We start from the raw sequence: 12315 nt of genomic DNA, 5'->3' as shown, positions 1-12315 counted from the left end.
AATGTAATAAGAGTAAAGTAGAATTGTATCCTCACATTCTTTTCCAAAACACTGGGAAAGGTCCAGTGTGTTATTGTGGGTAGACTGCAGGAATAGGACTGGACAGACTCAGGTTTAAGTCCTTTCTCTGAATGAAGCACAGTGACTGATCTTCAACCAGTCACATTCCCTCAAACTAACCTACCTCAAGGAGGTGGTTGTGAGGATAAAATGGAGGAGAAAATCATGCATATTGCCTTGATCTCTTTGGGAGAAGGCTGGGAATAAAAAGGAATGGAAGGAAAGATAGCACTGGAATATTTGTTTAAAGGTAGGTAGGATTGAAAGTGAGACTGTGCAACCACAAAATGCAAAATTATTAGTTATTTGATTTTTTTACCCTGTGAGATGGGACACTAGTTGAACAGTCTCAGATAGTAAAATAACTCTGAAGCAAGGTGAAAGAATTAAGCAGCTCTCAACAGGTGAAGACTTTATTGCCTTCACTAATGAATGACTGCAACCAGTTAACATTCAAGAGATATTGGGGGAGGGGGAGGCTGCCATTTCCAGGCTATCACAAGTTTTCCACCTCTCATACAAGAGATGAAACACGGATTAATATGGATAATTAATGCTTAATACGGATAATTTACCATTTTAAATCTTTTTTTTAAAAAATGAATTTTTATTGGATGGGTTTACAAACATAAACATAAAAATCATTATCATTTCCCACTCCATTGCATTTTCCCCATCCTCCCCCCCCCTTTTCTGGTGACTCCCAGCAGTTTTCCATACCCAACTTAATCTAAAAAGTATATCGTATAAATTCTTAAAATCTATAATAATAATATAATATATATCTATATTATACATACTAATCAAATCTCTTTAGTTATCTTAACTATCTACACTAACTATATTACTTATCTTAGTTAAAAATATAAAAATTACATAAGTAATAATAAGTACATATGCTAACTAAAACAAAATTGCATATGTATATGTAACATACTATTCCTTTATACCAATTAACTATAATATCTATATTTCACACATATTCCCTGTAACCTTATTACTCATATTTATACTCCCCTGTAAATATACTATACTAATACAATAAAATATAGTAAGATATACCCCTTTTTAAGCTTAAGTAAGTTTCTATCTCCCCTAATTCTCCAAAGACCACAATTTCCCCTTCATGTCCCACTTTTTTTCCACATATTTCTTAAATTTTCCCCAGCTTGATGTATAGTCCAGTTCTTCTTGTTCTTTCAGTTTCCTTGTTAATTTGTCCATTTCTGCCATATTCAGAACTTTCAAAATCCAATCTTCCATAGATGGTATCTCCTGAATCTTCCACATCTGTGCATAACACATTCTAGCCGCCGTGATCATATAAAACACCATAACTCTGTCCATTTTGTCAAAATCTTCTAGGTTCATACATAATAACAGCAATTCTGGGGTTTTATTTATATTCCTTTGTAAAATTTCTGACATAACTTTAACTATATCCCCCCAGAACTGCTTAGCCTTATCACAAGTCCACCACATATGATAGAATGAACCTTCATGCTATTTACATTTCCAACACTTATCAGACAACTGGCTATTACCGTTGGCCAACTTCTTCGGTGTTAAATACCATCTATACAACATTTTATATACATTTTCACGCACAGTGGTACATGCTGAAATCTTGACTACATTTTTCCAAACCTTTTCCCAAGCTTCCATTGAAATTTCCTTATTACAGTTTATTGCCCATTTGACCATCTGAACTTTAACAACTTCCTCCTATGTAAACCATTTCAGTAATATCTTATATATTTTAGAAATTAATTTACCATTTTAAATCTTACTTACTGAGTGAATTAAGAAAATTTATGTGATTTTACTAACTTATGTCTAACCTTGTCTTGTTTTTCATTTACAAGAAATAATACATAACAAGAGATAAGGTGATTAGTTGGTTGATTGGTTTTTAATTTTAAAAAAAATTCTATTAATAGAATTAAAAGCCCAATAAAAAGGGCAGAAAGCAAAATAAAGAAAATGATAATAAAAGCTTACAAGAAGAAGAAAAAACAGAACTTACAAATAAAAGAAATTGAGTGTGTTCAGTATTTTTGTTAAAACCATTTGGCAACTGTGATTGGTTGGTTGGTTGGTTGCCTTTTTCACTGAGGCTCAAGGCAGATTACACAAGATTTGTGTCTTTCCTAAGGAAAAGAAATGATGGACTTAAATTTCTGTTGTAATTATTTGGCAAATGTTTTTCTTGAAGTTTTTCATTTGATAATAGCAAGAATATCTCTCCACATCTTACATGGAAAGAAAGCAATTAACACTGCAAGATTTTCTGAAGGAAAATTACGTTTTTAGAACTGATGATAGAATATTGGTACATTATGATCTGCAGATAATTTCTAAAAATGATGGGTAGACTCTTCAGCTGTTTTAGAGATGGGCTGTACGCTTTTTGTCATAGCCTTGAATATGAGGTGGTAAGCTGTGGGTTATGAAGAAAAGGCACCTGAACATTTTCTGATGCACTCTTCTTTAAATGTTAGGTTAATATATTTGGTTTAGTACTGGAAGACCAAAGTGATGAGATACAGAGGACATTTCTCCTTCTCTAGCATCACTTAACATTTTAAAAAGGAAGTGTGAGCAAACTATTTCTTTTCCAGTGTCTTAAATGATTATATAAACTCCTATTTTTAATAATCCTATATTTCAGCATGTGTTATTTTTCTAAAGCACGAACTCAGTGTGGTTTAGTGATCATCATTTTGGGCTACTTTCAAAATTGTATTTGAGTTTCACACTACAGACCTGTTTCTGTGCCAGACTTTGCTTAGCTTTAACTTTGTGAACTGGCTATATCTTGAATTTGACCCAAAATTTGACTTAATCTGTAATGAAGACCAGGTTTCATGGAACTTGGCAAAAGGAATATCCTTCCAGCAGTTGCATAATGGTTTACCCTACATAACCACTGTTCACTGGCCAGTGGCTTTGCTTCTCAAATCATTTTCCAAGTTCTCAGAGCACTAGGCGGAAACCTCAAACTTTTCCAAACTTCTAAGGTGTGTCCTATGCTCCAGCCAGTCCAGCACATCAAAACATCTCCCAGTTCTTAAACATTTCCTTTAGTCTACTCCTTCCATTAAATGGAAGTCAAAATTGTGTGGAAATGTGAGTTTCCAACTTAAGAGTGTTCCGGCTAGCATACAGATTGCAGTAATGGATCCTTTTTTCTCTTTGCAGATGGCAGTCCAGTGAGAACTATAGATGCTTCTTTGTTTGCTTGCTTATTTCTTTTTGCAGTTACACACTACACACACTACAGGCAGAGATTGCAAGCACAATTTCTGTGCTAAATCTTGTTGTTCAATATGCTTTTTATGGGATCCTTTTTGACTGTGCATCACCCTTTCTGAGAAACTCCTTCTGGGGAGCCTTTTAAGTTCTGCACACGCTCCAAATTGTGAATGCCAAGTCCCAGGTTTCATGGATCACTGATTATCCATTTAAGGCATGCAGAAAGAAACAGTTTTCTTTTTCATGCAAACTAATGATGGTAATGGAAAGCTGTGGTAGCATTTGACCTCAGTGACTTGGCCTGATGTTTTGCCAGATGTCAATCAGCCCAACCTCTGGTTGCCTCAGGCTACAGGTTTTTATGGCATAGCAACAACTGACGTATTTTGCCAAACCTCTTTTCCAGATGAGCTTTCCCAGGATCAGAGAGAAATGATTAAAAATAGTCGCTGGGTACCTCTTAGTGTATGTTATTTTGGTAATGCCAAAAATCTGGGCTTGGAGAGGGGGCAGCAAAGAGAGATTTTGGTACCTTTCTCTGTAGCAAGCAAAGTGAATAAATTGTACTGAACAAGAAATTATATGAAAATGTGTTCTGGTTTCAAAATTCATTTCGCCAGGGACAATTGTTTTACTGCAACACATGCAACTACTCTTGTCAGCAGAACCCTGTCACCTTACTCACTATGGAGCTGCTCTTCTGCAGCTCTTCTCTAGATGGCCAATCAAGTGGCACTGGAGCCATCAGTTCAGAAGGTACCAGTTAGTGTGAGGGTCCAAGAGGGTTGTCTGACCCGCAACCTCTGTCTAAGCGATGCTAGCTAGCCCAGCCCAGCCCAGCCCAAACCATGACCAAGGCATATATAACTGTCAGGTTCTGCCAAGGGTGCTGTCCTGTGAGATGCCAGCCTGCCTGACTTCAGCCTTAAAGGGCCTTCAGGGAGTGTGTGGGATCCCGCTCTCTGGAAGGAGGGGGGTATACCTCACCCTCACACCCTCTCAGTCCACTCGCAGGTCCCTTCAACCTGACATTGTCCTGGCTGCTTTCCATGACAGCTGTCCCCAACCTGCTGTCGGTCTTACTCCTCCTCGTCCTCTTCCCTCCACCTCCTCTCCGCTGCTCTCTCATTCTCTGTCTCTCCACTCCTACACAACAACCCACCTTGCCCTGTGGGTGGACTTCCCTTGTATCCTTTTCCTCATTCCTGGCTCCACCTGCCAGCCACACCCCTCTTTTGCCCTCTAGCCTTGGTCTTGGCTGCCTCAAGCAGCTGCTCCTGGGGTAGCTAGTCTGGCTGCTTTGGGCAGCTACAGATGTGATTTCTTGGCTGGCTGCCAAGTCTCCTCTGCTCAGAGCTTCCTGCAGCCTCAGCTGGTCCCTATTATTCCCTTCCTCCTTGTTTGCAGGTTGGGGTGTGGCCCTATGCTGCTTTTGCTGTTTTTCTTCCCCTGCCAGTAAGGTTGCTGTCTGACTAGCTGATGGCTGGCTGTCCCTATCTCTTGTGCCTTCTCCCTCTGCCCTGGTCCCCTCCTGGCTGTCCTTACTCCCCCTGTCGGGGCTCTTAACCTCCCACTGGAGGGTGGGGCTAGCTGGCTTCCACCTGCCCCTTCTGACCCTCTGTGGCTTGGGTGCTTCTTTGTTCCCCTCTGTTGCTGTCCTGTGCAGGGCCTGGATGACTGCTGGGGTGGCTGGGTAGCTGTCTCCCGGCTGCCTCCCATCCCCTCCTCCCAGCAAGTCTGGGGGCTGAACCTCTGACCCCGGACAATAACTAAATATTCGTTCCCAATTGCTGATGTTTCTTTCTGATTATATGTTTGTTTGTTAAATATCTCTAATTTTGATAGATACTGTTCATTTTAAACTGATCCTTCTGATTCCAAAGTGTCAGCACTTCAGAAAGCATATTTGATGTTCCATATTTGAGCCAGCATCGTGTCAAATGTCTGTGGACATTTGCTCTTGCATCTTGTGATTCAGTGGCAAAGCAGTTAGCATTATGTGATGCAGTGTTTGTGGAGAGAAAGCCCAGAGATGGGTAGGGATTGGTGAGGAGAATGTATGATGAAGAGAGCGTCACACAGACCGGGCCTTTGACTAGGGGCCAGCTTTTTGTCCCTCTTCTGACCGGTACACCCTCTTTTTGCAGCAGCCCTTGAGTTATATCATGGTGGTGCTGGGCTTACAATGATCTTGAAGTAGCCGATCTGTCTGATGGTGCCTGAATTTTAATGTGTTAATATGTTACTAGGTTTTTTTTTTTTGTATTTTAACAGTATATTTGTTGGAAACCACCCTGAGCCCGCTTGTGGCAAGGGCAGGGTATAAGTTGAATAAAATAAATAAATAATCAACAAAGACTGCAGCAGGCATTAAAATGTGTTTTCCTCTTATTTTGCTTGAAAATATACAGAACATGGTTTTGTTGGCTATTCTGAAGATCTTATGTTGAACAACACGTTTCCTGACTACAGTTCAGGGGAGTCTTTCTTCACTGTATTTGGCGTATTCTTCCCAGCTGCTACAGGTACTGTGGAACTTTATGGAATGTAACCAAGAAGTTTGAAATTAACATGTATGCACCTTTGGGCTAGATTTTGTAAATTATGGTTCAGCTACAGAATTTGGGTATTTTGTGTAGATATATCTGCTAGCACTATAGAGTTGAAACAAATGTGAACAAATAATGTCTGGAGTACATTCTGACAAAATTTCCCCTTTTCAAGTACTTGAATCAGGCGATATTCACCTGCTATAGTGGGTTTGTGTTTTTTATTCTGTACAGCTGTAGTTCCATTCTATAATTCAGTATTCTTTCTTTTTTGTTCCTGAGGTATCATGAACATCTCTCTCTCTCGCTGTTTCCACACAATCTTAGAGGGATGGCCCACTCACCAAATGCGGGTGGCTTTTCCACTTCTCTCCAGATGTCTACTTTTTCAAAATGGTTGCAGGCTGTTTGGCTTCCTTTTTTTAGCGCCTTTTCTGGAACTGCATTTTCCCATGCAACAATTCCAGCATTGTGATCATATGACTGATGTAATCTTAAACTCATTTTCTTGTAAATACGGTTGAAATCAAATTTTAATAAAATTATTGTGCAATGGTGGGTAAATCTTATTGCATAGGAACTGCAAGAAGCCCTTCATGCTACTAGAGAGCTCATCATGTGATAATGGTGATACTAAATGCTTTCTTCACAAAGGTATCTGAGCCCAGTGAGAGATCTGGGAACTCCTGATGCTATAGTGCTGCTGAAGTTATGTAGGTATCTCAGCATTCTGATTATTACACAGCCTTATATAATCCATTCCAGACCTATTTGTGCTATCTGTAACTTACTACTAGCAAGCCAGAGGTGTCTCTTTTCAGTGCTCTTGTCCTCTCCTTTAACACAGATTGTTTCCCAATTACTAATTTTGGGAGATGATTTAGGCCAGTTTTGAATGAGTCTAGTGCTTCTGTCTCCTCCATTCCTTTGCATAATCCAGTTCGGCTAGTTATTTCCTGCCTGAACACTGTGTTTTTACCCACAGGCAAGACTCCCTATTGGAAGGAATAGCAGTCAGAATAGCAGGGAGCCACAAGAGACCTTAGTCCAGAAGTGACAACAACCTGGAAGTGGGCAGGTACCAAAACTCAGCAATGCTATGGGTCAAATAAATAATGGCCCCATTAGGACCTAGGAGTCACTGGGCCTCACAGGATACCAGTGAAGCAGCAGCCTAATATGATGGTGCTGTTGCTATAGTAATGGTGACGCTAATATCCCAGCTAGAGCCAGAAGTCCCACAGAAGGAGGAAAGATGATGGAAAGCACATCAGGACTGTGGGTTTGCATTTAAATTCCTACTTGGCCAAGCCAAAAAAGGAATCATCTGGTGTTAGTGGGAGAGTGTGAGGGGAAGAGGACAAGGGACCATGGGTGAAGAAACACCTTTCTCAGATCCCTGAGGCTGCTGCAAAGGGGCAGTAGAGAGATGGCATTCTAACACTTTCTCTTCAGGCAAACAATACTTTGCCATTACATCCAAACTGCACGTTTGTACTTCAAAGCAAACTGCTATGAATGGCAAATTAAGTGCATAGATTGCCAGTTTGGATGTTTGTGCTAAAGAGGTGATGATGAACTGGAATTTATGAGTGGAGGAGGGAGAAGGCAGCTCATAAGGACAAGGCACATGGCGTAGTGCCAAGCCACAGACTGGCATTAGATGTGGAACCTTGTCTGGTTCCTAAATTGTTTTAAAGGATGCATTGCAATGATGTGATATAGCTACCAGCTGCAGGTCCAATAATAATTTGCATTATGTACAAAACTTCCCTTAAAAATATGCATGCCAGGGCTAGTTTTGTGACATGTGAAACCACACTTCTGATTGTTACAAAACTGTACAAGAGTCTGGAGATAAATCCCTTCATTAAGAATTATAGATTGCCTTTTAATCCACAATTTCACCACAATTTGTAGTGAATAATTGAGAGCCAGTGTGATGTAATAGCTACAGTGTTGGACCAGGATCTGGGAGACCCAGGTTCGAATCCCTGCATAGCTATGGAAGCTCACTGGGTGGCCTTGGGCTAGTCATACTCTCTGCCTAACTTACCTCACAGGGTTGTAGTGAGGATTAAATGAAGGAGAGGAGGAGAATGTAAACCACTTTGAGTCCCCACTGGAGAGAAAGTGGAGTATAAATGAACTAAATAAAAAAAGTACCATTCAGTTTAATACTTGCAATGGCAGAGTCAGTTTTATCCCCAGCTTCACAAACGGAGTGATGTCGTCCCGACAGCAGAGTGCCAGAACTTAAGGTCATGGTTAGGTCTCATTATGGTGATATATAATTCCATGACTCAGTTACTATCTGGCTCCAACTTTGTAAAATTAGAATAACTTGTAATTTCTAGAAACTTCCTGAGAAAATAATACATTGAAAGGGTGTGGGTCAAACTTTGTTCTTGGTATCTCTGGGTTTTTGTTTACATTGCTTCAGTGATACAAGTGAAATTACTTTATAGCCACATAACTAAGACACCTCTGCTCCTCTCTTTGTAATAGCTATCAAAAGCATTTCAGACAAATCTACTGGCTTTCTTCCTAAACATTTTGTAATGTAATAGTAGAGAAGTGGCTTTGCCATTCATGTAATTTAACTGTTGCACGTACTGCATGCTAGCTTGTGGATATGGGAGATTTCCATTATTGGAATATGAACCTTGATGATATGCAATACTTAATTCTAATCCAAGACAAGTTCCTGAATTAAAGCCTGAAAGGTTTTTTTCCTGGCTCAGATTGTAATCTGAGCTGGAGAAGTCCTTTTACCTACCTTTCCAATTTACCTATTTGCTGCAGGAAATACTGCAGCAATGGAAGTGGAAGGAAACATCACAGATAGACCACTTGCTCAAGGCCCTAAGAATCTGAAAGCCAGCATGGTGTAGTGGTTAGATTGTTGGACTAGGTTCTTGGAAAAGCAGGTTCAAATCCCCACTCTGCCATGAAGTCTTGCTGGGTGACCTTGGGCTAGTCACACACTCTCAGCCTAACCTACTTCACATAGTTGATGTATGGATACAGGGTCAGTCTGGAAATCAGAAAAAAATAAAGTATTTGGGAGTTAACTTTTCATTAACTTTAAAGAACTTACTGGAACTGAACTTGAATGATTTATTACAATAATCTGAAAAAAATATTTTAAAAGTGGTAATTATATAGGCTATCTTGGTTAGGATAGCAGCTCTTAAAATGAAGATCCTACCAAAGGTTCCCCCCCCCCGATGTTACTGTTAAGTCATTCTCAAGAGCTACTTAGGAAAATACAATTAATGTTTGATATGTTTATATGGGGTGGTAAGAAGGCAAGTGTGCTGAAAGATATTACCAAGCTTCTTTAACAAAGAGGTGTAGTTGTACCGGATATAAGGAGATATTATCAGGTGGTATTATTGACAGCTTTGGTAGGATGGTTTAAGGAAGGAAATAGTATAATTGGGGAATTCAAACAGAAAAGGGTTTCAGTGCCTCTGAACAGATGGGTATGGCAGATGGGTAAAAAGCAGAGGATTGCTTATTCTAATCCAGTTAGAGAGGCACTGATTAATATTTGGGATAGTTGTTATAAAAGTTTAGGCCTTAAGAATTCACTGTTGAGACCTTGGTTTTATGAAAAAGGATTGCAAAAATGCTGAGAGCAGGGAATTTTAATTTATGGGTCCAAGCAGTTCTTATAAGGTTTGTAAATCTTCAAGATAATAACAATTTTTTAAGTTTAGAAGAATGGAGATCTAGAATTGCATCTTTACACATTCCAATATTTCAATATTTTCTACTAAGATATGAAGTCCAATCTCTTTTGAGAAGACATATTTAGTCCACTGCAGGTGAAAAATTTATTAACGAGGATTTACAAATCACTTCAAGAGATAGTTATAATAAGGTGGAAATGTAAAGAGAAATGGAAAAGGGATTTATGTTTGATCATTTCTATAAGAGACTGGGAAAGATCACTTTGGAAAATCCCTAAGATATCTATAAATGTCTAGATAAGAGAGAATTGTTTAAAGGTCTATTTTAGGTGGTATATGACCCCAGTAAGGGGTCATATAAAGGAGAATACTGGTAGTTGCTGGAAATGTGGAGAAGAGTTGGGGACATTGTTTCAGTATGATGGTCTTGTTCCAAGAATTTTGAAAGATGATCCATACAGAATTAGAAGTAATTTTGAGATCTTCCCTTGACTATAATCCAAAAATGTATTTGCTACAAAATATGCCAAATGACCTGGATTTATGGCAGAAGAAACTTTTCCTGTAATTGATAATTGTGGCTAGACTGTCTTTGATGCAAACTTGGAATTTACAAACTATACTTTCATTGGAACGATGGATAAACAAAGAGTTTACGCTGACTATAAATAAAGTTTCAGTATACAGGAATTATGATAATGTTATGATAATGTTTATCAAGAATTATTGGATATTGTTTAGTGATAAGCATGATGTATGATTAAGACTGGTGTGATGCAGTACATTGCCTATGTAAGGAGTACTAGAAGTGTTCTATAATATAATAAAAATAATATTTTAAAAAATGAGAAATGATGTAAGCCGCCATGGGTCCCCATTGGATAGAAAGGTGGGGTATAAATTAAGCAAATAAATAAGTCCTGGAGCCTGTGATTTCCAGAGTGTGCCCATACTAAGGATATCAGGTACTATGGGAAAACTGTATTTTCCAATGTCTCTGATGCCTAGGCTGCTCATAGCAGCATTTCAGGTGCTGAGGAGAGATTTCTCACCCAGAAACTGCTGTGTTAGGTAAAGGGGGCTTGGATTCTAGGAGGAAGATTTGAACTTCTTAGGAAAAAATACTTTTTAATGTTAAGTGCTGCTCACACTTGCCTGCCCAATTCTGAATCAAGCCAGGAAGAGTTTACCCATCACTGGTCTTGAGTTGCTACTGTCTAATACTTCACAATTCAAATGTTTCTATTTAGCTAGGGAATCTCCTTTATCCAAACAGTACAGATGTGAGTAAATGCATTACAGACATAAAGGACTAAAGATGGATCTCTGTCCTGAAGGTTCATGATCTAAAAGGATTTATGACAATAGTTGCCTTTTTCAAGAACGTCAGAACCCATAATGTGTTTGGGGTTAACAAATTGCATAATACACGTAGCTTGCTTAGATGACATGCCAAGTTGAATGTCAATGGACATTTGGACAGGGACTGCTTTCAAGTGATAGTTCTGAGATACGCTGTTTTGTTTAAATCAGTGTTTTTCTTTTGGTGTCATTGTCCAGTTTGGAACAAAGAACCTCTTTGTGGGCATGTAGTTAGAGGCTTGTTGCCACTGGATACTTGATTGCTTAGTCACAAAGCTTGCACACATGGTACAGATATCAGTAAATGCAGTGGTGTTGTTTAAAAAAGTCTATTGTCTTACATTGATCTAACATAGTGTCCTATTTATTTTTGGGTGTGCCAAACTGCAGGTGTGATGGCTGGCTTCAATATGAGTGGTGATCTCCGGAAGCCTGCACGAAATATCCCTCTAGGGTCCTTATCTGCGATAGGTATCTCGTAAGTTCCTTGAAAGTAACTTTTTCTGCTCTGTATGTATATGTATCTCCTAGGCATGATAATCTATTTCAAATCCAATCAGCTTCTAATTATCTGGTGAATCAAAACTTGGCCCCTTGCTCAAATAATCTCCCATTATGATCTTCTATCTTGGATGGCTTGGCAACAAGATTAATTAATGAGAAGATAAATAGGTTAAAAATTCAGAATTATTATGGTTTTGTGGGATTGATATTAACAACAGCCAAAATTCCTCAATAGGTGTGTGCGAACCTGACCAATATAAAACAAACAAACTGTTCTCCCTAACATCTAGTGCCTGGTCTCTAGATGAATTCTATAACAAACTAGTTTTTAGGAAGAATGCTTAGATAAAAGAAGCCCATATGATGTGATTCCTGTGGTGTTTCTTAACTTAGTTTATAGATAAATAATTTTTTTGATAGCCAGAGATTGTAGCACGTAGTCAAAAGTTCTTGGCTGCTTTCCAGAGAGCTGTTTCTTACTGAATAGCTTGCCTTAAATTTGAGGGCTTGGTCTGTTGGCCCAGAGAAATCAGAGGCAATCATTCTTTACTTATTTGCCATCTTTAACCCATAGAAATGTGTTTCTTAATCACATTAGACTATTTGGAAAATGGCTTTGGGTAAACTACTGTTTTAGTCCTGGCTAAAATTTTTTAAAGATGTCTTATTGTGCCACCTCTTTTTCTTCAAATTTCTTGAGTAGGTCTCTGGTGGTATATACATTTTCTACACAAATAAATGAAACTTCTCCTCACAACCTATACTTTTCAAGAAATGTTCGGTTTTGTCTCCAGACAGAAGAAAACTTAAGTGCATTTCCCCACATCCATCCCTTGTTTCCCCTTGTCTCTTGCTCACTGTTAATTCTGTCCCATCTTTCTTTCCTC

The 12315-nt window shown here is 38.8% G+C and overlaps 1 protein-coding gene across 1 annotated transcript in view; it reads left to right on the top strand.

Moving 5' to 3' along the window:
- The window catches only part of SLC12A8 (solute carrier family 12 member 8), a 79887-nt gene that overhangs the window by 40811 nt on the left and 26761 nt on the right, over positions 1-12315 (top strand). Inside the window, exons 5-6 of the mRNA XM_054972943.1 lie at positions 5727-5840; positions 11315-11402. Of these exons, the coding sequence (XP_054828918.1) occupies positions 5727-5840; positions 11315-11402 (202 nt within the window). The remainder of the gene's footprint in view (positions 1-5726; positions 5841-11314; positions 11403-12315) is intronic.

This window comes from Eublepharis macularius, chromosome 2 (genome assembly GCF_028583425.1).
Source record: "Eublepharis macularius isolate TG4126 chromosome 2, MPM_Emac_v1.0, whole genome shotgun sequence".
NCBI lineage: Eukaryota > Metazoa > Chordata > Lepidosauria > Squamata > Eublepharidae > Eublepharis > Eublepharis macularius.
Note: the sequence above shows the minus strand (reverse complement) of the source record. Positions and strands in the feature narration are given on the sequence as shown.